Genomic DNA, 26,618 nt, shown 5'->3' with positions numbered 1-26,618 from the left:
AATTTTATGAGAAAAATTTCCTAGCTATTTGTTTTTAAAATTTAATTACCGCGGTACCATATTTTTGGATCCCTTTTCATCTTATACCAAAATGATTTTACTTAATTTTTAAATTTCAAAAATATTTTTTTACGTTTAATTAATTTTTTATTGATTGTTTTGTGGTGTTTTTTTATAGTTTTTTATGGTGTATTTATGGTGTTTTCCTATGGTATTTTTACAGTGATTTTAGTGTTTTTTCGGTGTATTTACATTAAAAATAAAAATACTATAAAAATACAAATCAATTTGCTGTGTACGAAATCGATCAGTAGCAAAAACACCACAAAAATACAATAAAAATATAAATCAATTCGTTGTGTACGTAATCAGTAGCATCAAAATAAGAGAACAATTATATGACCAAGAGAACAATTGTATCAACAAGAGAACAAGAGATCTAAGATAATTTATGTATAAAATATCTAAACAATCACAAAAACCCTAACATAATCTAAACAACTACATAAAATCTAAAAGGCGGAAGAACGACGACGATGAAACCACCGGAAGAAAGACGAAGACAAATTAAGAAACCACCAGAAGAAAGATGACGGCGAAGAAACCACCGAAAAAATAACGACGATAAAACCATCGGAAAAAAAAAACGACGACGATGAAACAACCAGAAGAAAGACGACGACGTTTTGCTCGTATATTTGAAAAGCAGTGGCTCTTGTACTTGTAGATCTGAGAGTAAGAGAAAAGGATAGGAAGAGACAGATTTGAGAGGAAGAAAAAAAAAAGGAGAAAAAGAAAGAGATTTGAAAGGAAGGAGAGAAAGGCGGCTCTGTGAAAAAATGAGAAAGAAGCCCTAATTAAAAAAAATATTATTTTTTAAATTATTTTGTCAAACATAGTAGCTCAGAAAATCAGAAAAATATGGCCAAAATTGTTATAATTACTTTTTAAAAGTAGGATAATTTTTTAAGTAATTCCTAATTTTATCTACCCATTAAGACTATTAATCAAACATGACACTCTAATTTAGGACCCCCTATCACTAAGTCCTGTGAACTTTAAAAACTCCAGCAATACTCCCTAAAGTTTACCTAATGGACCAATAAACGTCTTTTGCCTTAAAATGACCAAAATACCCATAAAAAAATAAAACCAACTCAATCTAATCAAACTTAAAATAACACATCCAACCAAATCAAATATAAACTATCTATCCAACCAAATCAACCGAAAACCGTCATCCACCGCCGTCACTTTTTTCCGGCCACCGCCACTCATCTATCACCGGAAAAAAATCCGTCCAAAAATTAAATAAATAATTAAAATAATTTTTTTACATCTTAAATAATTAAATAAATATTTTTTTATTTTTCTTATCGGAAAAGACGAACGGGTCATCTTCTCCGGCGAACAGACCCACGGTGGATGAAGAAACCAACCATTGTGGGTTTGTTATTTGAACAGACTCACGGTAGTGGGTCTGTTATCTCTGTTCATCACCGTGGGTCTGTTCATCCCATCACGGTGGGTCTGTGTCCGTGGAGAACATATCCATCTGGGTCTATGGAGAACAGACTTTAATAAAAAAAATTATTTTTGGTTGGTAATTTTTTTTGATTGGAGAAAGTGGTTTACGGCGAGTGTATGGCGACAGATGTGTGGGTGCTAATTTTAAGTTTGATTAGAGGTTTTTAGGTTAAACTTGGTTGGATAAATGGTTTATGTTGGATTTGTTTGGATGGGTGACTTTAAGTTTGGTTAAATTTTGTTGGTTTGATTTTTTTTTAATTATATTGGAGGTATTTTGGGCATTTTGGGGGGGGGGGGGGGGGAGGGGGATAGGTGCGTTTTTGGGGCAAAAAAAGGTTTATTGGGCCATTAGGTAAATAGGAAATTTAGCGAGCGTTTTTAAAGTTCAAGGAATTTAGTGATATATAGGAGCTAGGAGTGTACATGGTTTGTTTTGACTGGTTTATCATTGATATTTTACTCCTAACTAATTATACTGGTTTGGCAAATTTCCAAACCAAAATTAAACCACACACATTATAAACCAGTAAAATTGATTTGGTTTGATTTGATAATATTTTCTTTGAAACTAGTTCAAACCATCATCAAAAAATTATTTATTTATCATTTAAGATAAAAAAAATCTAAAAATCTAAAAATATTTATTCATCATAAAAATAAATGTTATATTTATGTAATTAATTATAATAATGACTAACAAATAAAAAAAATTATAAATTTTTTATATTATAAATTTTTACAGTTTATTAATATAATATCTTAATATTATAGAAATATAATATTTTATTGATCGATAAAATATACAAATAGCTATTTCATCATATGATATTTAAATATATTATTTCGTCAAGTACAGTTTTAAAAATAGTGTATATATTGGTTTGGTTTTGTTTATGTTGATTTATAATTTTTGAAACTGCAAATCAGACTAATAATTATTTTTTTTTTATTTTTCAAACCAAAAGCAAATCGACAATCTGCTAAACTATAATATTTGATTTTATTTGGTTGAATTAATTTGATTTAACTAGTTTGAATTTTTTCTGTATAGTCCTAATAGGAGACCTAAATTGGTATGTCATGATTGGTTAATAGCTATCCATTAACCATAGTCAACTGATAGAAATAATTTTAACAATCTATTTCTTTTAAATTGTAAGTGCTGACAACTATATGCAAACTATAAATAAAAAATAAAAAATATTTAATTGATAAAAATAAAAGATATTTTATCCTCATAATTTAGTTTTTAAGAGAAAGTACTCTATAACATAAGAATAATTCATTTAATTTTTTTACAAAATTTATCAACTTTTATTTTGTCTAGCTGCCAATGTGAATTGCTATATGTTTCCCTGTTTTTTAAGAAAACGGTTGGTGCCTTTGAAGTGTGTGCGGGCGTGCCAGAGGTTGGACCTCAAATTGAAAATTAAAAATTAATCAAGCGATTGTGACAGATTTTCAAAGGACGTAAAAAATCTAAACGTTCGTAAAGAAAAACTCCTAGAGAAACTTTGAAAACAAGAATAAACTTCTGCAATTAAAATCTAAACTTCAACACTGTAAATGAACTACTGCTGAAATAATGTTTAAAAACAAAAGATTGAAATTGCGAAAGCTGTAAAGCGTTTACAAAGGATTGCATAAAATAAAAGCTTTTGGTGCTGATAATCTCCTGAGAGTATTGAGTTTTTGTTGAATTTGGCTGGGGTTCAAATCGCCGTCTTCTTCTCCCTTTTATAGCGTCTGTGGAAACTGCCGGGTGATAACTGCCTCTTTAACTGCCCACGTCTTCACAACGCTTCCCACTTCTAAAAACTGCTCCTGAAACATCGCTTTACAAAAAGCACGTGACTTCCTGGACCTTGGCCAATTGAGCTTCTGAGCTTCTTCTTCTAACGGGCTTCTGCCCTTTTGATTCTGAAATTTTCTTTTCCTCCAAGATCAGGTCAAGGTCAAAAACAAACCTCTGAGATTAACTTTTCAATGTCAAATCTCTTGGAATTATAAAAATCAAATCTCTTGGAATTAACTTCTCAAATCTCTTGGAATTACCTTCTGACAGTCAAATCTCTTGGAATTAACTTCTGACAGTTAAATCTCTTGAAATTAACTTTTACAGTCGAATCTCTTGGAAATCTCTTGGAAAAGTCAAATCTCTTGGAAATCTCTTGGAAAAGTCAAATCTCTTTGAAAATCTCTTGGATAAGTCAAATCTCTTGAAATTAATTTCTCCAAAGTCAAATCTCTTGAAATTAATTTCTCCACGTAGCTTTTTGTATCTTTTTAATAGAATATGGGCTTTATGGCCTTCGGGCCATATTTTTGATTTTGGCGTAAACAATGCCCCCTATATAATTGGCTTTAAAATAAATCATTTATATATAGTTATTTATCTAAAATTGATTAAACATTCCACCATGATAAGTCTAAATCTAAGCGCTTCACCCCTTTAGCTCCGGCGTCTTCAACAGCTGCTCCAAAACCTGCAAACCGGACGGCAGTTGTTGATCCTGTGTTCTCAAGACGGCGGCGGCAACAGCTTTCCACGCCATCAGGTCCGTGTCATCTCGCCAGCAGATCCATTGGTTTGTCTCCGCCAGCCGCTGCGTCTCCAGCGGCTAGCCCAACCGCTGACCTCTCCTCTCCAGCCGCTTCTCCAGCAGCCTCGCCATTAGGTCTAGCGGCGCCAACAGTCGTTCTCCGCTCCAGCGTCCAGCAGCTACTCCATCCGCTGCTCCTTCGTCCAACGGCTGCTCACCGTCCTATTCACCATCGATTCCACGCCTCCAGCCGCGCGTCTCCAGCCGGTCCTCCGCTCGTCCAGCAGCCGCTTGCCTCCACCAGCTGATCCAGCGGCTGCCTCGTCTCCTTCAACGGATGGCATCAACCCGGTGACTGCAGCGGCTCGCCTGTCTTCTCTAGCTGCGTTTTTAGCGGCCAGCAGCTTCCTCGCCAGGCGGTCACCAGCAAGTTCAGCAACTCCCTCGCTAGCAGCAGCTCACCCATCCGCTGCTCTTCCTCGCCAGCAGGTATGTGTAGTCTCGCCAGCCGCTGCCTCTCTAGCGGCCTCGCCATCAACAGATCCATGCTAGCCTCCGGCGGCTTCCTCAGCAACGCGATCATCTTTGCCAACAGGTCCAGTAGCGCGCTTGCCTTTGCCAGCTGCTGCATCTTCAGTTGCTCGCCTAGCCGCTCACCTGCCCTTTTTGCCAACTCTCCACACTGTATGGTAAATCCTACCACATATTCAAGAGTTGACTGGCCTTCATCTCTTGAGAACCAAGAAAAATCAAGAACTCTATAACCTCTAGGATATGAGTTATCTCTGTCAATTGTTTCAGGGTATGGCTTGTGAAACTCTGGCCTTCCCACTTGTCTTAAGCTGGGGCCATAGAGTTCTTGAACCATTTCTCTCAGAACATCAATATCCACCTGGTTTTGAATCACAGGAGGTTGAAACATAGGCACTGGAGTAGCATTTCCTCTTGGAATTCCACCACAATTATTTTCCATATGGTTAAAACTTGATTCTTCTACCTCCTGAACATGATTGCCAGATGCATGCCCCCCGAGTTCGACTTGTTTTAGACTCTTCTTTTCAGATTCCTCCTTCTGAGCCCAACTCCTCTGCAGTTTTTCCACAGTATCAATCATGATCCTGTATTGTGCCTTGCTTTCTGTGGCCTGCTTCCTGGCTTCTTCTTCGAACCTCTCCTGCCTTATCTCTATTCCTTTGAAATAATCCATCATGTGAGCCATGATGCTTTCAGGAGAATCCTCAACCATTTTCTCCTTTCCTTTTTCTTCTGCAGTAACAGGTCCTACTACAGGAATGACATTTTGTGGCGCCTCTTGATTTTCATTATTCGGAGGCGCAAGTGACTTCTCAAACTGTTCAACCACTGTGTGAACTTTTCCTCCTGGCCCTGCTGTTGCAGGCGCGCTTTCCTCCTCCTGAGAGTCGGATACATCTTTCCCTAAAATACTGCGAGTCCTTGGAGCCATCTTTTGATAGTCCCACTGGGCGTGCCAAATTATTTCCCTGTTTTTTAAGAAAACGGTTGGTGCCTTTGAAGTGTGTGCGGGCGTGCCAGAGGTTGGACCTCAAATTGAAAATAAAAAATTAATCAAGCGATTGTGACAGATTTTCAAAGGACGTAAAAAATCTAAACGTTCGTAAAGAAAAACTCCTAGAGAAACTTTGAAAACAAGAATAAACTTCTGCAATTAAAATCTAAAATTCAACACTGTAAATAAACTACTGCTGAAATAATGTTTAAAAACAAAAGATTAAAATTGCGAAAGCTGTAAAGCGTTTACAAAGGATTGCATAAAATAAAAGCTTTTGGTGCTGATAATCTCCTGAGAGTATTGAGTTTTTGTTGAATTTGGCTGGGGTTCAAATCGTCGTCTTCTTCTCCCTTTTATAGCGTCTGTGGAAACTGCCGGGTGATAACTGCCTCTTTAACTGCTCACGTCTTCACAATGCTTCCGACTTCTAAAAACTGCTCCTGAAACATCGCTTTACAAAAAGCACGTGACTTCCTGGACCTTGGCCAATTGAGCTTCTGAGCTTCTTCTTCTAACGGGCTTCTGCCCTTTTGATTCTGAAATTTTCTTTTCCTCCAAGATCAGGTCAAGGTCAAAAACAAACCTCTGAGATTAACTTTTCAATGTCAAATCTCTTAGAATTATGAAAATCAAATCTCTTGGAATTAACTTCTCAAATCTCTTGGAATTAACTTCTGACAGTCAAATCTCTTGGAATTAACTTCTGACAGTTAAATCTCTTGGAATTAACTTTTACAGTCGAATCTCTTGGAAATCTCTTGAAAAAGTCAAATCTCTTGGAAATCTTTTGAAAAAGTCAAATCTCTTTGAAAATCTCTTGAAAAAGTCAAATCTCTTGAAATTAATTTCTCCACGTAGCTTTTTGTACCTTTTTAATAGAATATGGGCTTTATGGCTTTCGGGCCATATTTTTAATTTTGGCGTAAAAACTATATAAGCAATAGTGCAACCTAGGCCTACACACATGAAATCTTATTACAAAACACAACGCACAAACAAGTCTATGTGATAAGAAGAGTGAGAGTGTTGACTTGCCATGGAGCCGATCACCAAGCAACAACCTCAAGCTAACACCAACAGAGCTTTACTTCTTTTCAATTGTCTCATTTTATCCATCGGAAACTGCGGCGGCCCTCTCATCATGCGCCTCTACTTCATTCACGGCGGCAGCCGTGTATGGCTTTCTAGCTGGCTCGAAACCGGCGGTTGGCCCATTATTTTTATCCCTCTCCTCATAAGTTACTTTCTCCGACGCCGCCGCTCCACCAATCCCACCACCACCAAACTCTTCTTCATAAAACCTCCGCTTTTCTTCGCTTCTACCTTCATCGGTATCCTCACCGGTCTCGACGACTATATTTACGCTTATGGAGCGGCGCGTCTTCCCGTTTCAACCTCTTCTTTGCTCATATCTACACAGTTGGCCGCCACCGCTGGTTTTGCATTTCTTTTGGTTAAACAGAAGTTTACAGCTTTTTCGATAAACGCCGTCGTTCTCTTGACGGTGGGTGCCGGTGTTTTAGCCATGCATACGAGTAGTGATCGACCGGATCATGAATCAAACCGAGAGTATGTGGTAGGGTTTATTATGACTCTATCAGCTGCGGTTTTGTATGGGTTTATTCTGCCATTAGTGGAGTTGATGTACAAAAAAGCGAAGCAAGAAATAAGTTACACACTAGTGTTGGAGATTCAGATGGTTATGTGTTTGTTTGCTACTGTCTTTTGCACCATAGGGATGCTCGTTAACAATGACTTCAAGGTTTGTTTCTTACCCAATTTCTTTACCTTAATAAAAAATTAAGGCAAAATAATTGTATATATATCTTAAATAAAAAAATACTATTCTTTAAAAATATTTATAACAATTTGATCCGTTAATTTTATGATTTATGATAAATATATCCAACTTTCCGTTTAAATTTTAATTTTAGCTTTATAATTTATTTTAATAGTTGATGATTTTGTTCTAAATTTTAGTAATGATTGTTTTTTATAATTAATCTTTTATTTTGAATAAAATTATAATGAAGATAATGTGTCTAGAAATTATAAGTTTAAATTGAAAATTTGAAATATTTATCACAAATTATAATATTGTGTATTAAATTGTCATAATTTTTTAAGGATATAATGGTTGCACTTAGTCAAAAAAATGAACATATAAAATTATATTGCCAAAAGTTAATACTCTGATGAATAAATATGATTGTTTTGTATCCGATGAATAAAACATCAACTTGCTCTACATAAGAATTTTTCTCTTCGTTAGCCCTAAGATGAGCATTCGTCTGGTTCAACTAGTTGAACCGAACTGGATCTATGACATCCTTTAAGCGAATTATTTGAATTATTTTATATTCTTAACCAAACTGATTGAAATTACTAAACCAACAAAAATTAAATTAGTCGAATTAATTAAAAATTATAAAATCGAATAAATCGCATTAGCCGATTAATTTGATTAAACTTATAATAATATAAACGAATCAATTAATTTAGTTTACCGAACTTTTAAAGCTCTTAACCATGAGAATTCATTAATTGGCTCATGTAAATAATCACGCTACGTGTCACGTATTAAATGGATGGTTCATAATTCTACATGGTGGACTTGGTTCACCTAAGAATTTCTCCTTAATCATAATTAAATCAAAAAAATTAACTGAAGAGAATTATTCAAATTAACTGAATTAACCAAAAACTTTTAAACAAAAAAAATCGGTTAAAAAGTTTAACCAAATTGTAGCTTATCTCTTTTAGCCCTAAAGTCCATTTGTTTTTTTTTTTTTGTTTTTTTGAAATCTCCATATGTTTCTTTAGCCGGCGCTGGTTTAGCTAATTACATGAGGACGAGAAAAAAGATCAGATGAGTACGAGGAGATGATAACAAATTTGCTTAGAGGGTCAACAAAATATAGCTGTCTGATTTAGACGAGATTTAAAGCGATAATTGGACAAGAAAAAGGCATATAACAGTACAACAAACCTAAACCAGGTAATGGTCTGACCAGTACTAAGAAATCAACATCATGTTGAAAAGGTAAAGTCGGTTTAAAAGATAAGAATTAAGGTTGTATAACTCTTTAAAGTGGCTTTTACCAATTCCACTGTCTCAAATCAAACAAAATAACAAACAACTATTTATGTGGAGGCTCCACCTATTTCCACTGCTCTTGGAGTAGTTTTTCTTCTTTTTTTAAAAAAAAACTTTATCATTCACCTTTTTAACCTACCTTTTATAACCTTTTTTACGTAACAATATTTTATTTGTCCTATTTTCTTCTAAAAATATATATTTTCAAAAATAAAATTTAATTCATGCACTTCATAATTGTCATGTCAGATGGTATAAAAAGATGTATTAAAAAAATTGAATTACATAGCTTTTTTTTTTCTTACAGGTGATGCTATTTTTAAAACAATAATTGATAGGAAATTGATAAAATTATCCTCTTATAATGAAAAGGAAAAATAAATTCACATTGAAAGGACAATTTTATAAAATAATTTTTTTTCTCTGTTTTTACCAATTGTTGCTCTAAAAACAGTGCCACCTATTAAAAACGAATTAGTTTAATTTTATTATATATATTATTTTTTTAATATAAAAATAAATTACTTGTAAAAACTAAATTGTATCAAATTATTCCATAATTAGTTTTATCATTATTCAATAAAGATAAAGTTTAATTTTATGTATGTGTATTACTTTATTTTAGACAAACAAAATTCAATTTTTTTTAACATCAATTACATAACAAAACTAAGCATAATAATATGCGTTTATTATCTGATAAAATACATAAAAAAATAGTCATGTAAATATTAATGATTTAAAAATTCAATTCTACAATATATTTTTAATAGATTGTTTTATTTTATGATATTCATAAATGAAACAAACTTAGAAATATTGGGAAAATAATTTAAAAATCTAAAAATAGTAACATACAAAATTAGAATTTTAAAACCATAGATGCTAAAATAGTAATCAATTATTTTATTGGAAAGGAAATAAAGGAGAAGCTGTACTCCTCTTAGATTGCCTAAAATTCCAAAAACAGTGACTGTAGGTGGAGCCTTATGTGGAAGATGCAAGAGAACGATTATCTTTCTATAAGATTGAACAGACATTTTTGTCAAAAGTACCTTATACAGTATTTAATGTTCAATCATTAATCAATAAGAAATTTAAAATTAATTCTGATTTTTATTTTGTACACGAAATGCTGTATTAATTTCAAGTATATTATGGGCGTTTGGTTCAGCCTTTTGGTGAAATTTTTAGTTTTTACTTTTTAAAATAATCCACTTAAGAACTTCACCAAACGTATTCTCAAAAAAAAAAAACAACTTCACCAAACGTTTAAGTTGAGCTTTTTGAAAAGTAAAAGCTAAAAATTTCACCAAAAAGCTGAACCAAACGCCTCATACTTGAAATTAATACATCATTTCATATACAAAATAAACATCAGAATTAATTTTATCGATTAATAAAATTATTGAACATTAAATATTGTATAAGATAGTTAATTATTTACTTGGCATGCGTTGGTTTTCGGTTCCATTTTAAAAAAATTATCAATAAATATTTTTAATATTTAATAATTGTATGATCCATCAAAAATTGTAAGATCTAACTACCAAAAAAATCTCAAAACTCCAATAACTATTTCATTTTTTTAATTAATTGATCTGGTATATTTAGTATTTCAATAATTCTTGTAAATATTTGATGTGATTAAAATTTTATTCATAAATTATGATGAGTAGGTAATATAACAAAATTTTATTTTATAAAAAATGAAGTCTGAATAAAGGTCATTATTTTCTTCTTCCCTTGCTACCTTCCTTTATTTTTATTGCTTTCACTACTAAAATAAATTTTTAAATAATTTTTATTTTCATTCTTATCAATAATCCCAATATGTTTTGATAACATTACATTAGTACACTTCTCTTTTATAAAACCACTGTAGTTTATTGTTCACACTACACATTATTCAATCAATTTTAAGTTTCGCATTACAATTTCTTTTTAAATTTTAGAATTTAAACTTTTAAAATAAGATGAGGCCACGTGTTAGATAAATTGATATAACTTATAGAGATTTTTCTTTAGATAAAATGATTCAAATGACACATCAGTTCAATTTGCTGGAAAGATGATTGGAATGTTAACATTTAAATACCTTAAAAAAACATGATAAAAAGTAAATAAAGTTAAAATACAAGACGGTTTTGAGAAAACTAAAAATAGTATTATATACAATTGACACAATTGTGAAAATTCATGATTTTTTTGAGAATTAAGGCAAATATTAATGATTAAATGAACTATTTATCTGTAATAGGTGATTCCAAGAGAAGGAAGAGAATTCCAACTTGGAGAAACAAAGTATTATGTGATAATGGTGGGAAGTGCAATAATTTGGCAGTGTTTTTTCTTGGGAGCTATAGGGGTTATCTTTTGCGCCTCCTCCTTGTTATCAGGCATCATAATTGCTGTTCTCCTTCCGGTGACGGAGATTCTGGCCGTCATTTTCTACCAGGAGAAATTTTCGGCAGAAAAAGGCGTTGCACTTGCGCTTTCTGCTTGGGGTTTTGTTTCTTACTTCTACGGTGAGGTCAAAGAAGGCAAGAAAAATAATCTTGCGTCAGAAACTGAAATGGCTCTATCTCCTAAGCCAACAACAGCAAATGTCTGAAGACATACAGATTTTCTAATACCTCTGTTGGAAAGTTGAAATTTGGACAAAATTAATAGGTATGTAAAATTTATAGTTCCAATCTTTTAATTGTGTGATCAAAGTTATAGTTTATATCTGGACAATTTAAGTCCAAATAAACATTGTTTATGAGCTTGTATGCACCAACCTGTTGCTGAGCAAGGAAATAGGTTTGTAAGCGCCGATGTATATGATTCTGGTATTTATGCTACAAAGAGCTTGACAATCTGCCTTATGGTTGTGGTGTTCCGATTTGGGGAATAGTAATTATTGTACATCCTCCTGAGAAACAATTTGTATGAACTGTCGAATCTCTTTCCGAGTTATTCTGCATGCCTGTCCACGCCAAAATATGAATTTATTTAACTTTCTAACACATTTCATTGCTACAATTATGCATCTAATATCAAATCAATGACCGCAAAAATTATAAACAAAACCTAGGGTCCGTTTATTTAATATGAAACTTAGTTCAACTCTCAAGTTTCAACTAGAATACTTCACCACGAGGAAAAGGAGAGAGAGTTGATACCTTTTGACTGTAACTGTAATAGGTAACGGATGAAATCCAGTATGAATGAAGATATCATTGCACATTGACATAGTTCCACAAAATGACACCTCGAGTCGGCATTCATCCCGTGATTTTGTGAAGAAACAGCAGAATTATGATGACTACAGAAAATTCAACCATAAATGTAGGGCCCATCACATGTTCAATAAGATGCTGCCACCTGTAAGTTCAACCAGTAGATAGCTGCTGATAAAGCCTGTTATCCATTTCAGGATCTTCATTATAGTCAGAAGAAAAAATTACAGGAGGAGACAATGATACATGCAGTCATATTTGGACATGCATCATTTTTAATTTTAAAGTCTCCCATGAAATTTGATAGCCCGTAAATTCTTCAATGAAAAGGTTACAAATATGCTAACTTAATACTAATGTCAAATGATTGTCAAAAAAAAAAAAAATACTACTGTCAAATAACCAATTTACCCAAAAGCTCAAGCAATAGTTTTATTATCCTAACAGTAACAACTACAAAGCATTTACAAGTGTTTACATTAATATAGAGCATTTAAAGATGCAAACCAACAATTAATTTATTGGTTTAACGTACCAGATCTCATACAGACTTCGAGTAACTTGGTACTTTTTCAAAATGGCATAGCACTCAGCGTATGTACAACCTATCTAAGCAATTTAAAGATATCTTTAGATGGTTTTAAAAAAATGACATTATAACTAATAGTTTTATGGAATTCAAACCTAGGGCTATCCACGTAATCCTAAAAACGGAGCAAACAAGAAGCATCATGCAATAAATATTACTACAATTTAAAGATATCCATGGATGGTTCATTAAAAAAACAACATTATTGCTAAAAGTTTATGGAGTTTAAACCTAGGGAAAAACACAGAACCCTAGAAATGAGCAAACAAGAAGCATCAGGCAATAAACAAAACACTAACCAGTTCCCTTCACTGGAGGTACCATTTTCATTGTTTATCTCCTCCTGGGCAAATTCTTCTAAAATGGCACGCTGGCGTTGATTTAATGCGCTAAAATAAGAATAAAACATAATACCAATGAAATCAGAACATAAGCCAACACATCACGATGCATATTCAAGTTATCATACTTGTAAAATAAATAGGAAAAGAATCATGAAAGTATCAGAAGCTGCAAGAACCTGACTTTCAGAGATGACTGTTGACACATATATGGGAATATTATCAATTATGTTAGAGGGCTCAAAAGATATTCACTCGTTGGGGGAAGAAAACACTACAAATTCTAACCAGTTTTCACCAGGAAAACAAAAGAAAGATATCTACCCTCTTAGCAAGCTCAATGAAATGGCAGAATGAATTTTTTGGTTGACATTGTTGGTTATGAGTTTGATATGGTTCCTGTAGTTTATGTTACGAAGTTTAGAGTGCTCTATGAATTCTTTCCACCTCTGAATTAGATACCCTAGATTCCAAATTACAACAGCAATTTATTTATGATGCTGCCCCATGAGCTAAGCTCAACTTTCTATGTTACTCTTGTTAAGCACTACTTCGTATCAGAATTACTGTCGTGGCTAAGTACTTTGTATAAATCATAGAGCATATTTCATATTTTAGAACAGTTGAAATTGGAAACTAACTTTAGCATAACTGTAGCATTTGGATATCAAAATACAACTCATTTTTTCATATGAAAGAGACAAGAAGTTAACAAATTCCCCTAGAGAACAAAGAAGTGAAAAAAAGAGCTTACGTGGGGAAATTAATGCGAAATCGCACAAATTGGTCACCATGGTCTACAAGAAAACCAGGCTTTGGTATCCCTACAGAAACTTAGAAATGTAAGTCAATATTCGAGATATACTAAAGTAGATTCGAAGGTCTAGAGAGAAAACCTTTGCCTCTTAGTACTAAAAGTTGTCCAGGCTGAACCCCCTTCGGTATCTAAAAGGGCATTTATAATAATACATAATATCAATTTTGCGTCAAAAGAACAACAAAGAAATGCTGGAATTGTAGAAACAACTAGAGCACAGGTTGAAATTATAGGGAAGGGATCAATTAAGGGGTTAACATATTTGATGCGGCAACCATATTTTTAACATTTCAAGTTCGTCGTCAATTAGTATTACCCAGTCTACATCCTTGCCTTTTCAGATTTTGCCACAAATGCAGGCAAATCATTTTAAATTTTCACCAGATGCCTATAAGCAAAAGCAATACCTTTGGCATTATTCACAAAAAAGCTCAAAGTCTTCATTTTGCCGATCTAAATTTGATCCACAAACAATCAAAAATAATTTTAAAGCCATACATATTAATCCCCCTAACCTCTCATAAGGCATCCCCTGTAATACTAACAGCCACCTTTACAAAATTATAGTTGGAGCAGACACCTTCAGGAACACACAGGCTAAATATTTCCCTTCAATTATTGTTGAGTGAAAAAAATAAAGCATATGCAGGAGAATAGTTATCACCTTTACTTGGAACATTCCGGTCAAAGTTGGAACATCAACCTTACCACCAAGGATGGCCTGTAAGAGAGAAAGGAAAGACCTCTACTTATTTACAAATATAGTTAAAATCTGAACAGAAAATTTGTCGACTACGTCAAGGAATTCGGTATTTGTTCTTATTAGTAATAAGAATGTTCTTAAAGGCAAAAGATTAGCAATGTCAATTGGTTAAGAGGCATTGAGTAGGCAAGCAACCATCATACAATTTTTCTAGTCCCCCTACTTCATCCACATTATTAAATACTAGTCATTGATCATCAAAACCAATTAAGTTTAGACAGGATAAAAATATAACATTTACAGATTATTTTAGATTTCAAATTCATATGCCTCATATTAATGCCTTGCAGTCACGTACGCACTATCACAAAAAGAAGAAATTCAGATAGATAGATTTGCTAAACCAGTGAAGCAAAAGGGATTTGCATAAACAGGGATGATGCACTTTCATGCTCACTGGACACAAGTAAAATTTAATTGCAGCTGGATATACCTTATCAATTGAATTCACTTTGACATATAATTTCTATTCGCACCTGCGTAAAACTAATATTTGCATCTACATAGACATCTGCCCCATCCCTAGAAAAGACTGGATCATCAGCAACCTGCAGTATTAAAAAATGAAAAATACAAAAGAGTTCAATTTAAGTTTGAGAACGGAAAACAACAAAAACATAACTAATACTGTAACTCTTTCAGTGGCATCCTAAGAGTTCATAACACAAAAGAATTGGTCAATGGAGACTATATAAAAGTTCCATATGCCTTAAAAATTAAAGAGCAATACAAGGGAAATCAGGATGGATACATACAGCTGTATTTTGCAATAAAATGCAGATTTTAATATAAAAACACAGTTTCACCACCATTTCCTAGTCGGCCAAACCAAACCCATCTTAAGGCCCTGTACATAAATTCATTATTTATCTGGTCCTCTTTTCAAACTACTGTCTTTATATATTCCGGGTAATTATTTTGAATTTATAGGTCGTTTTTTTGACGGAGAAGGAGCGTACATTATACTCACCGTGAAACGCGCATGAAACCAAATTTAAATGTCCACCTAACTCGACAAGTTGGAAAAATGGGCTACATCATCAACGTTGGAGAGGGACAGATAAATAAAAATTTGAAAGTGCTTAACGGCAACTAAGCGACATGCTCACTACTTTCGTCCATAAAGGACCCATTAGATAAAAAAAAGAATAGCATAGGGACCTATTGAATTATAACTTTGAAAAAGAACCAAATAAACACAAATTTGAAAGTACATGGGCTTTTTTATGGTTTAAACCTTTCTATTCAAGAGTTCACAGGCAAACAAAACTTTCTCAAGTCGGATAGCTCATGACAGACATACAGATAAACCGAAAGAAGGAAACTCAAGATCTGTAAAACTTTACTAAACCTCCTTTTATCGAAAAGAGAAAATACGATATGATGCCAAGTACCTTAAGATTGATGAATAAGTTTCCAGGTTGACGTCCTCGTCCACCAAAGTTGCCACCTCCTGGCACACGGATTGTATCTCCAGAAGCGACACCTGACCCATTAATTAAAAAAAAATAAGAAATGAATAAATTTAAATGAGGCTCAATAACAGCAGCATGAACAGTACATTTTTATCATAAAAGATAAAGATAACTAACATGCAAAAAATAAAAATAAAAAGTAGGAACCATCCACGTCTCCTTTTAGGCTCACTATACAGCACTTTGCGGGTGAATTATACTTTCAATTGGACTGCATGTTGAAATGTGTCCTCCATTTAAATATCTAGGTCGCTCAACAGATAGGGACTAATTATTAGTTCCGATATAGAAACCAAAGTGTATCCTAGTAAGGATATTATGTTTGATAAAAAAAAAAGAAGTTTTATAGTTTATTTAAAAACAGAGCATTTTCTGTAGGATCTAAATAAGGAAAAGGACTTCCCGTAATTAATTATAAGGGGAATCCCGAGGATAACCTTCCAAAATAATTCTCAAAATTCCAGGCAGTTGTTTCATTATGCCTCACTGTGGATGCGTTCTCCACAAAATTCTATTTGGCCAGCTATTACGATAAGAAGTCTACAATTTTCATGAGTAAGTCCATGAAGTTATTCAAATGACTTCCTTTACATTGGAAAAGTGCTAAAATTTGAACCCAAAATTTGGTCCAGCGCACCTCTGTTTCATCACAAAAACTATGAAAACCAACCTGCAGGTACAGCAACTTGGACTTCTTTAACACCATCAACCACTCCTGACCCTCTACATGACATGCAGCATTCCTGTACCAAATGTTTCCAACCATGAATAGTAGTTCGATGGAAGAATTAAACTTGTTTTCCAGAGTTCACATCTAACCTCAATGATTCGGCCAGACCCTTTACAGGTGCTACATGCTGACGTAAATGGAGGAATTGTGACCTGTTCAATGATTTAGTATGTTACCATAAAGAACAAAAGAAGAAAGAAGAAACTATTCTTTAAAACAAAGTGAACCTTCCATGATGATTATATCACTAATTCTCATGTATAGAATTTCAAGAAACTTACTTTTCCTATGCCTCTGCAAGTTGAGCATACTCTTGTTTTGGCACCACTAGGAAAACCACGGCCATCTGCATTAAGTGATATGACAGGAACTTGAGAAAAATAATAAATTATTAAAGAATCTATCTAAAGAGAACTAAGAACAAAGCATTGTTCTACTTAAATGTGGTTGTTTCCGTTTCTTCATATTTTGTTAGTCTACCAAGAAAACCTTATTTAATGATCTTTTCGGAAAAAATACCAATCCTAGTCTTTCAGATTACACGTTGATCTAATATTAATCACATGTTCAGAATTCACAACCATCTACAATTACCTAATGTTAGATTCTAAATTACTAAGAGTCAATCGTTTTCTATAGCTATAACTGATTGAAAATTTCGTACACAAATTGGAAAAGAAATACATGGGTATCATAAAAGAATTATTCAGTGCAAGAGTGTTTTCAATAAATGCAATATATGCTAACCAAACAACATAGTCCCACTTATAACATTCAAGTCTAGACAAAAAATAAACAGCATAGTGCAGAAAACAGACATGGATTCATTGACATCAACTGCACTTTTGGTAAGAGAACTTTTGAAAAGCAATACTATTACCATAAAACCCTAGAGATTTACTCACCACACGAATAACACGGAATAAATGAATTGACAGACAAGTGCTTAGTACACCCTCTTGTAGCTTCAATAAAAGAGAGCACCAGCTCCACCTATATATCAATGCTTAATACAAGTATTTCAGTTCATAACAATAGGTGCCTGTATGTTATAAGCATTGGGATGAAAAGAAAACCAAGTCACCTGTATGTCAGATGCGCCCTGATCGGCATCTTCAAAGATCTGCAAAGAAAGAAATGATTTGTAGTTTTAGGATCCAACGTGTCAGAAAAATAAAATGACAAGATGACGGATATAACATGTCACGTATATTACCTCTGAGAAAATTTTGTGGAATGAATCAGAGAAATTAGTTTGGTAGGAATATGAAAACCCCCTTCCACTACCAGCACCATGTCTAAACCTTGCAGCATTTTCAGAACCACGTCCAAACCAATCGGCATAGTCTGCAGAATCTGCACCATGTCCTTCTTTCTCTGAGCTTCTGGCATGCCTCTTCATAAGGACATAAAGAGAAAATAAATTAGTTTAAAATCATTTTTCACAAACAGGTTCATCTAGAGACAGTTTTTGCAATATGTAACATGGAAAAAAAACAATACAAAAGCACTGGAAACTATACATAGAGCAAAAGGCAAAAACAAAGAGAGTTCTCACCACCATGTCATATTGTGTCCTCTTCTCAGAATCTTTCAGCGTCTAAATTACAGGGGAAAACAATGAACATCAGTATCATATATAACTAAGAATAAGAATTCGGGCATATATCGTACTGAGAGAAAAAAAAATAGAAGAAAAAACACTAAAGAATTGCATAAAAGCACCAAATAAGTAAGAAGAGCATGTTCTATGTAGAAATGAATTGACATCGACCTCATAGGCTTCCCGTATCTCTTGAAATTTCCTTTTTGCAGAAGGATTATTCTTATTTGTGTCTGGGTGGTATTTCTTAGCAAGCTGCATCATATATACAAAAAGAGGCAGCATAATCAGAGAATAAGCGTCGTGTCTGTTTTCAACAGAAGATCATAAATTCATAATACAACTAAAAACTGCAAACAAAATAAATTTTCTTGTCAAAGCAATTAATAGAATGTTCAAAAAGAGAAGAACCCACAGAGTGAAAAGCCTTTTTAATATCATCCTGGCTAGCATTTTCAGAAACTCCAAGTATTTCATAGTAACTCGGTTCCTTTGCATTACAACTTCCTACAAATTCATTTAAAAAATAATTAAACAACAAAATATCAGTTGCAGTCAGTCAATATAAATCCTAAAATTGGTATCATAGAAAAACCTGTGGCATGAATATATCTGCACTTTAACAACTGCATTTTGGCTGTCTCTAAACCATTAATTTGACCAATAGCAACACTTCTACAACTGTGTAAAACTTAAAAGCCAAAAAAAAAACTTAATTATTAATTAGAAATGAGTAATGAAAAACATTAGGTTATTATTTGTTAGGATAAAGTTTTTAGCAAAGAGCTTGTTACATTTATCACGATTAAGGTCTGGCTGAAATGTAGATATTTCCCGGCGCCAATCTCTCCCGTTGATCGCCGATGATAGAAACTGCCGCCGGCACTGCGCAGGACATATGGCCAAATTGAATTATTAGTATCGAAATTAAAATTTAGTTAAGACTGTGATACTTAAAGCTTTAACTCAAAAAAAAAATCCAGTTGTAATGACTTACTAGAGTAGCTAGCCATTCGTATTTTTTCATTCGAAGATCAAACTGATGAAAGTAATACTCGTTATGTAAGAATTTTAAAGAAAATCAAGTGAAAAGAAAAAGAGAGAGATAAAGAGACAGGTCGTGCTAGGCAAGAAAAGATTTTTCCCCGCACATTCTCTGTTGCACATTTCTACAAACACTTTGCGTGCAAAAAGACGAAGGTGTTTAATTATGTCGTTTGAACTTGAAGCGGCTAAACAGTGTCGTTTGACTCGAAGTTGTTAAAAAATGGACACGCGCCAAAAATATACCATAAAAAGCAGCGCTTGCTTTTGCTTCTATGGCGATGGCGGTTCGCTCAGTTTTTAGTTTGAGAAGTGAAGTAAGCAATCAAAAATGGGTTTCTCAAATCAGTAGAAATTTCTCAATGTTCTTCAAGTCCTCACGCTCTTCGCCAGTCCGTAGCCTCACTGAATCTTCCATGAAAAGCACAAATAATAATAATAATAATTCCAATCTTAAAAATCAAATTTTGAGAGTCAAACTCCCGGGATTAACCCCAATCTCTATACTTCAAAATTGGATCGATAAGGGCAACAAGGTCAAAGTTTCACAGCTCAGATACATCTCTCAATTGCTCTTCAAATCTAAGCGTTACAACCACGCCCTCGAGGTTCCTCCGTTTAATCCCTTTCCTTTCATTTATTATCATTATAGTTAGTATTTGTTATTCTGCTCTATAATAGTGTTATTATTATGTATAGATATTTAAATGGATGGAAACACAGAAGGGTTTTCGCATGTCGGTATCCGATTACGCAATGAAATTAGAATTAATTATGAATGTGCAAGGCTTAAATGAGGCTGAAGAGTATTTTAATAATTTACGGCATGATCCCGCAACACGAAAAGCTGCCTCCTTAGCTCTACTTCGTGGTTATGTTAAAGATAGAGACATTGTTAAAGCTGAGGCTCTTATGAAGAACTTGAATGAGCTAGGATTGGTTGTGAATTGCCATCCGTTTAATGAGATTATGAAGCTTTATATAGCTACTTCGCAGTATGAGAAAGTGTTGCTTGTGATCGAACAAATGAAGCGGAATAAAATTCCGTTAGATGTTCTTTCGTATAATCTTTGGATGAGTTCGTTTGGTGAGATGCGAGAGGTTGGTAAAGTGGAGTTGGTTTATAAGGAAATGGCTAATGATGAAAATGTTCAAGTTGGATGGAGTACTTTGTCTACTTTGGCTAATGTTTATTTGAAAGAAGGTTTAGTTGATAAAGCTCTTGTAGCGCTTAATTTTGCGGAGAAGAAGCTGTCTACTAGTAATAGGCTCGGTTATATATTCCTTATTACGCAGTATTCGTCCTTGAAGAATAATGTTGGAGTTCGGCGGGTTTGGGAAGCCAGTAAAGGAGTTGGTGGGAGAATAAGCTGTGCCGACTATATATGTGTGTTGTCGTGCTTGGTAAAGATAGGTGAGGTTGCAGAAGCCGAGAAAGTGTTTAAAGAATGGGAGTCTAATTGTAGGAAGTATGATATTAGAGTTTCCAATGTTCTTCTCGGTGCATATGTTAGGAAGGGACTGATACACAAAGCCCAGTCACTTCATGAACATACGCTGGAGAGGGGTGGCTGCCCAAATTATAAAACATGGGAGATTCTGATGGAGGGGTATGTCAAGAGTCAAATGATGGACAAAGCCATCACTGCCATGAAGCAGGCATTGGCCATGTTGAAACAGTGTCATTGGAGACCATCACATGGTATTCTTATGGCTATTGCAGAGCACTTGGAGAGGAACAGGAATTTTGAAGATGCAAATCACTTTATTCGGGTTATTCATCACTATGGTCTTGCAAATTTGCCACTGTACAAACTAATGCTTAGGATGCACCTCCATGCTCAGAGAGAAATTGCAAACATTGTTAAGATGATGGAGAAGGATAAGATTGAGATGGATGATGAGACGTCTGCCCTTATTCAAGGCTTTTACTCATCCTGTTAATTAGTTAGATATACTTGCCATCGTAGCAGATTCCAGCAGAGACTAGCGGACGGCAATGTTTATGTTTCAATCATGATTATCAGCTAATTATTCCTCGTACAAATGATCTCTAGAGGCAAAAGCAGTGTTCTGGACATTAAGCAAAGGAAGATCTTTCACCCACAATATCAAATGCAGTTTGAGCAATGTGCCAGCAATGTCCTGAATGCTGCTTTTGCCTCTGAAGGAATCACCTCCCCTGGAGACCATCTTCTAGATTCTTCATGTAAGTTTATGTCTAGAAGGAGGGGGAGAAAGGTAACAAATAACGATGGCCAAATCCAACATGTTAAGTTGAGATCATGATCCATGGCAACAATTAGCAACCCATGCCAGCTTAACAACTGAAAAATTAATCTGGATATCTACACTGTTAATGTTAAGTGTACTAACAAAGCCATCAGTACAGAGTCAGAGCGTCAAGTATGATGGCAAAGATGCCAGTACATGTATTTTCGTAACAACTGCAGAATCCTAAACAGATATGGTAACTTTTTTGAATTAACAACTATATGTGATGTATTAGTAGCTTCATACATTGCACATGATTTATTTCCATATCATGTTTTGTGTATTGAAAACCACAAGGGAAGTGTAGATATAACTGCTGACCAGGGCTTCAAGTTGAATGCAGCAGTCAATATCTTGTGAAAACCCCTGTTGTGCTCTAGCAGTTTTTCTGATGGAGGCACACAATCTTTTACAGTGGGAAGTTCCAGGCAAACCAAGTGTTGAGCGCAGGCATAGTCTCTGCATCAATCAGCTGCACAGCAACTACTCGAGCCCATTTTCTAATCCATCCTGCAGCAATGTCCCCATAGTTTACTTTTGTACCTCCACAGAATTCCTTTCCATATAAACAGGACTGTATCTTCATGTAAAAGGATATGATTTTTTTGTAAACAGGATTGTATCTTCATGTAAAAGGATAAGAATTTTTTGTAAACAGGATTGTATTGCAGAAGCAAAGAGTCTTGTTTGAAGATTCTCTTCAATATACTCGTACTAAATTCCTTTCAGTTTCAATGGCCCTCTCTCAGGGGAAAGGCACTCACCCAGTACCCAAACAAACTTACACCTCCTCCCATTCTCAGTTTCCACCTGGTAATATATATATATATATATATATATATATATATATATATATATATATATATATTACAGATTGATAATACCAAATGTCAAGACACCATTTTCAACTCCAACCAGTATAAATTTCAAGACAGGGACAGCCAAATCTTTCCAGCTTATTCTTCTCTCCTATACCCACACTATGATATCATCAGAGCAACGAATTCACAAAAACTTTATCCATTATCTTCCAAGAATTTTGCACGAGATCTTTTTCTTATTTCCCCTAAAAAAACAAAATGTTCCGAATGGAAGACCATATGAAGAACAAATATGATCATATGTTCTCATGAGATTCAATAGGGTATTTCAGAGAGCAAACATGAGATGAATTCAATTAATTGGAACAAATCATTCTTTAATAAAAACATGAACAGTCAGACAAAGGATCATTATTTGTTACATGTGGAGTTGAACAGGGATTCCTCATAATCTTGTCTATTCAAAGAAACCTGCTAACCAACTGTTACCACATTTCAAGACGCAATTCCTTGAAGGTCATCACGCCTGCAGTTCTTCCTCTAATCTCAATCAGGGAAGCTCGAGATTGGAATTTTATCATTTTAGGGAAGATAATGCTAGTTCGACATTCCTTGAGATTCTATCGTGTATCGGTTCCTGCATGAAGATAATACAGTCTGTCATAATGCAATTTTACTAGCACAAATGAACAAATTATGTGCATAATCCTATAACAAATCAACATATTCTCAGTCACATTTACCTCTGTAGATGGCAACTCAAATTTTGATTTAGTTATAGTCTCATACAAAAATATATATCTGTAAGAAGAAGAAAAAATTAGTGTCACAAATTAAGAGAATATGATTGACTAATATTTAAAAAAGGTAAGAAATTATTGTTAACAAAAAATTTGCTTGTAGACGTCCGTCGGACAGAGCATCGTCAAGCCACTAAACATCCATTAATCATTTAAATGTGTTTATTGAATAAACTAAATATAGGTAGTGGTGTAAACAACTAACCTCCATGCTAGCTCACAAACAAGCTCATCAGGAGCCTCAGGAAGGATCTGAAATTTGCATCAGCGATTAAGACATAAAACGCAAGACGGCATTCACAAAAATCTCAAACATATCTAACTAAATTTCTTAGGTAGACTTGCCTCATCTTCATATGGGTTACAGTGATCCTTGAACCACAACCTCAAGAACTCCTGCAAAATGTCAACATTTATGTTACAATTGCAAATTTGACATACATCACCATTGATCAACAGTACCAACAGTTTAAGCCACCCAAATTTGTTTTAGACATAATCTCACACGAAGAAGCAGATAGTGGCACATAATTGCACTAGCAAATGTACAAATAATACGAAAAGCAAACTTAAAGTAGATAACATACCTTATCGACATTTTCAGGTTCAAGACCCTTCTGAAACCGTTCCTCATAAGAATGGGCAATCCAGTATCTACTCGAGTCAGGTGTATGCACCTATCATCGCAATACAAGATACTAAACTCATTTTGACCTAGTTGCAGGGTACATGCATAAGTTTATGCCTCCATATGCGTGTAAAGAGAGAGTGAGATCAAGGAATATGATATAAAAATTGTTTCAAACCTCGTCAATGAGAAGAACTGAACCATCAGTGCTCTTTCCAAATTCATATTTTGTGTCTACTAATATCAAGCCATGCTCTAGAGCTACTCGCTGCAAGTCAAAAGAAATGAGAATTATATTGCCCATTTTTTCTAAAAAAAAATCAACCAATGAATATTTTCCACAACATAGAACCCGAAAATTCTCCTTGAAACATATCTTAGTTGCTTTGAATTTGAATTAAAAAAATATCTGGTCAAAGAGACTAAAAATTAACTCTAACTGAACTTGAAAACTTGAGATCCATCTTATCAATCAGACTGCCATATTCTATAAATAGAATTTCTTTAATGATTTGACCAAGCGTCTACTTCTATCATCTTCAGTGGAGATGTTAGAACTCACCTGCCCATACTCAAATAAGCTCAGAGCTTTCATACTCGCCTCTTCATAATCAGCTTTAGTCATTAGCCCACGCTCAATTATCTGCAAGGCAAATAAACTAAATGAGAAAACTAAGACACCAGCTGATAAGACCAAAACAACAATATTCTATAAAGAATTAGAAGGCCTAAGTAAGAAATCCAGTCTATATTGCTAAAATTAGAAGTTCAAATTTGAATATATGATCTAACCTCCCTTGGAGTCACGGGGACATCATGATCTGCAGCTTTGGTTGTTGGAGTAAGTATATTTACTGCTAGCTTTTGATTTTTAACCAAGCCTACAATAGAGTAATAAATCAGTCCACTAGCATTTTATAGTCAGGATTTCAGAAGGGAAAGAAATGGATACAGGAAATGAGAATCACACCATCTGGAAGGGAATTGCCACAGTAATTTCGGACACCATTTTTGTAGACAGTCCACAATGATGTATCAGTACTTCCAGTGACGTAGCCTCTGACTGCATATTAGAAACGCAAACTGATGAATGGATGTTGGGAACCCTCAACTCAAACATTTAAAACTATCACAATTTTATGGATCTGCTGTCTGTAATGAGAAGATTGATATAACTACATCTTGTTTGACCTTCACATTCCCATGTGAAATACAAAAGCACCACAAAGAAGACTTTAGAGAAAACTTATGCAACCAGATAATTTTGGATTTCATCTACCTCCTAGACTTAATTGTATAATGTGAAGTCCAAGCCTTCGCATAATTTTCAAATTACACCCAAAGTTAAAAAAAAAAAAGGATGACAGGACGTTCTTAAGCAAGAACTCTATTGTATCTCCATATTATTAACTTTATTTACACTTATAAAGTACAGCTTAAACATAAGAAGTTTTCCATAAAGACAAGTTTTCAGGTCATTTACCAAGTTATTCTGAACAAGGTAGAACTTAAGAGAGAGATGCTATATTAATTCGTGAAAGTGAAAGAAACATACAACTTCTTACCCACAAATTCAACAGGAAAAACCGAACATTTCTTTGCAATGGTAACATTTTTATCAGGAGCCGAAACGACAGAGTTCTGAGTAATATGCTGGGTTTGGTTGAACCACCACAGACTAGTCTCATTTAGAACCTGAAAGCAAAACCCTTATTTATAGGCCTTTAAGCATGAATTAAAGAACATTGACATATTAGAATCCCATTTAATCAGTAGAGGACAGCAAATACCTGGCCTTTGAAGGGAATAGAAGCAAGAATTCTATCAAATGCACTCTGCCTATCAGTTGTAACCAAAACAACATAATCCCCACCATCATAAATATCTCTCACCTACAATACCAAATCAAACATCTTTAATCAATTTATCATCCAAAACATGTTCTACACAAGAAAAACAAACACTACCTTGCCTCTGGTTTTTGATTTGAGACCAGAAACGGTCAAATGAAGATTGGTCTCCGATAAACAATTCGATAAAGACCCTTTAATAGCACCAAACACCTCATCTTTACGGCTGCTATTAGTTAAGGCGTCAAGTGACAATTTTTCTTTGTGGGTTTGTTGATTCTGCGTCGCCATTACATTAATCCTTGGGTATTTCTTCGGTTTAGATATAGGTTTTGGTTCCAAAAAAGAAATTGAAGAGAATTTCGAATTGGGTAATGAATAAGTAGAAGTTTTGGTTAGGGTTTTTGGAGGGTTTAAGATTGTAGTACGACACTGAGACATCTTCACCACTTTGTCTACAGCCCTGTCTGGTTCTCAATTTGATTGCTCTTTTAACTTAAAAACCCAAAACATAGGGTCATTTATCCTAATTTGAACTTGTTTGAGCAACTAATCCCAAAACTCTTCATTTTTAGGTTAATTTACCCCATAATTTATATTTTTATTATTAAAAATATATTTACGATAATTTTATCGCAACAATTAATGAACTTTCTAATTATTTTTTTCGCATCTCTCATCTTTAATTTGTATTTTACGCGTTTTAAAAATACAATTATGGGATTATTTGATCTAAAAATAAAAAAATTCGGAGTTAGTTGCTCAAACAAGTTAAAATTGAATTAAATGGTCCCATATTACAAGTTCATGGGGCGCATTGACCTTTTGTTCTTTTAATTTTTCATTAGGAACTTATATATGTGGTATTTTGGTCTTTGGGTTAGACCCGGAATGAAAGATGTTACCAAATTCCAATAAATATCCATTTTCTCCCTTCAAGTTAAAACAAAGAATCGAA

The 26,618-nt window shown here is 34.1% G+C and overlaps 4 protein-coding genes across 10 annotated transcripts; 2 read left to right on the top strand and 2 right to left on the bottom strand.

The window, feature by feature from the left end:
• Positions 1 to 6,558: 6,558 nt before the first annotated feature.
• On the top strand, positions 6,559 to 11,571 carry LOC126664378 (purine permease 3-like). The gene is made up of 2 exons (XM_050356747.2): positions 6,559 to 7,366; positions 10,962 to 11,571. Exons 1-2 carry the CDS (start codon positions 6,641 to 6,643, stop codon positions 11,313 to 11,315), a joined length of 1,080 nt encoding a protein of 359 aa, XP_050212704.1. The 5' UTR covers positions 6,559 to 6,640; the 3' UTR covers positions 11,316 to 11,571.
• Positions 11,343 to 19,370, bottom strand: LOC126664375 (chaperone protein dnaJ 1, mitochondrial-like). Of its 6 annotated transcripts, none has more exons than XM_050356739.1 (20): positions 19,241 to 19,369; positions 19,038 to 19,128; positions 18,839 to 18,934; positions 18,659 to 18,750; positions 18,415 to 18,498; positions 18,199 to 18,240; positions 17,857 to 18,036; positions 17,725 to 17,763; positions 17,546 to 17,633; positions 16,922 to 16,986; positions 16,730 to 16,792; positions 16,581 to 16,653; positions 15,830 to 15,921; positions 14,912 to 14,983; positions 14,337 to 14,393; positions 13,752 to 13,800; positions 13,610 to 13,679; positions 12,814 to 12,903; positions 11,869 to 12,070; positions 11,343 to 11,672 (listed from the first exon to the last, which is right to left on the bottom strand). In XM_050356739.1, the coding sequence occupies exons 1-19, from the start codon at positions 19,268 to 19,270 to the stop codon at positions 11,971 to 11,973; spliced, it is 1,473 nt and encodes a 490-aa protein (XP_050212696.1). In that variant the 5' UTR covers positions 19,271 to 19,369; the 3' UTR covers positions 11,343 to 11,672; positions 11,869 to 11,970. The 6 variants fall into 6 exon arrangements, with proteins under 6 accessions (XP_050212696.1, XP_050212699.1, XP_050212700.1 ...); XM_050356741.2 differs by lacking the exon at positions 11,343 to 11,672 and adding an exon at positions 12,461 to 12,534 and having other exon boundaries at positions 12,000 to 12,070; XM_050356740.2 differs by lacking the exon at positions 11,343 to 11,672 and having other exon boundaries at positions 11,878 to 12,106.
• Positions 19,371 to 19,448: 78 nt separating this feature from the next.
• LOC126664374 (pentatricopeptide repeat-containing protein At5g27460) lies at positions 19,449 to 22,267 on the top strand. 2 transcript variants are annotated; one of them, XR_007637401.2, is made up of 3 exons: positions 19,449 to 19,895; positions 19,987 to 21,757; positions 21,859 to 22,267. XR_007637401.2 is itself a non-coding variant. In XM_050356737.2 (2 exons), the coding sequence occupies exons 1-2, from the start codon at positions 19,563 to 19,565 to the stop codon at positions 21,229 to 21,231; spliced, it is 1,578 nt and encodes a 525-aa protein (XP_050212694.1). In that variant the 5' UTR covers positions 19,449 to 19,562; the 3' UTR covers positions 21,232 to 22,267. The 2 variants fall into 2 exon arrangements, 1 of the variants encoding a protein (XP_050212694.1); XM_050356737.2 differs by having other exon boundaries at positions 19,987 to 22,267.
• A 441-nt stretch (positions 22,268 to 22,708) lies between these two features.
• Positions 22,709 to 26,164, bottom strand: LOC126664377 (phosphoribosylaminoimidazole-succinocarboxamide synthase, chloroplastic). The gene is made up of 12 exons (XM_050356746.2): positions 25,778 to 26,164; positions 25,601 to 25,702; positions 25,376 to 25,505; positions 24,781 to 24,873; positions 24,603 to 24,691; positions 24,373 to 24,453; positions 23,989 to 24,078; positions 23,770 to 23,859; positions 23,528 to 23,578; positions 23,388 to 23,434; positions 23,126 to 23,183; positions 22,709 to 23,019 (listed from the first exon to the last, which is right to left on the bottom strand). Exons 1-12 carry the CDS (start codon positions 26,099 to 26,101, stop codon positions 22,960 to 22,962), a joined length of 1,215 nt encoding a protein of 404 aa, XP_050212703.1. The 5' UTR covers positions 26,102 to 26,164; the 3' UTR covers positions 22,709 to 22,959.
• Between the last annotated feature and the right edge of the window lie 454 nt (positions 26,165 to 26,618).

Source organism: Mercurialis annua, linkage group LG1-X (assembly GCF_937616625.2).
Source record: "Mercurialis annua linkage group LG1-X, ddMerAnnu1.2, whole genome shotgun sequence".
In the NCBI taxonomy this organism is placed as follows: domain Eukaryota; kingdom Viridiplantae; phylum Streptophyta; class Magnoliopsida; order Malpighiales; family Euphorbiaceae; genus Mercurialis; species Mercurialis annua.
Note: the sequence above shows the minus strand (reverse complement) of the source record. Positions and strands in the feature narration are given on the sequence as shown.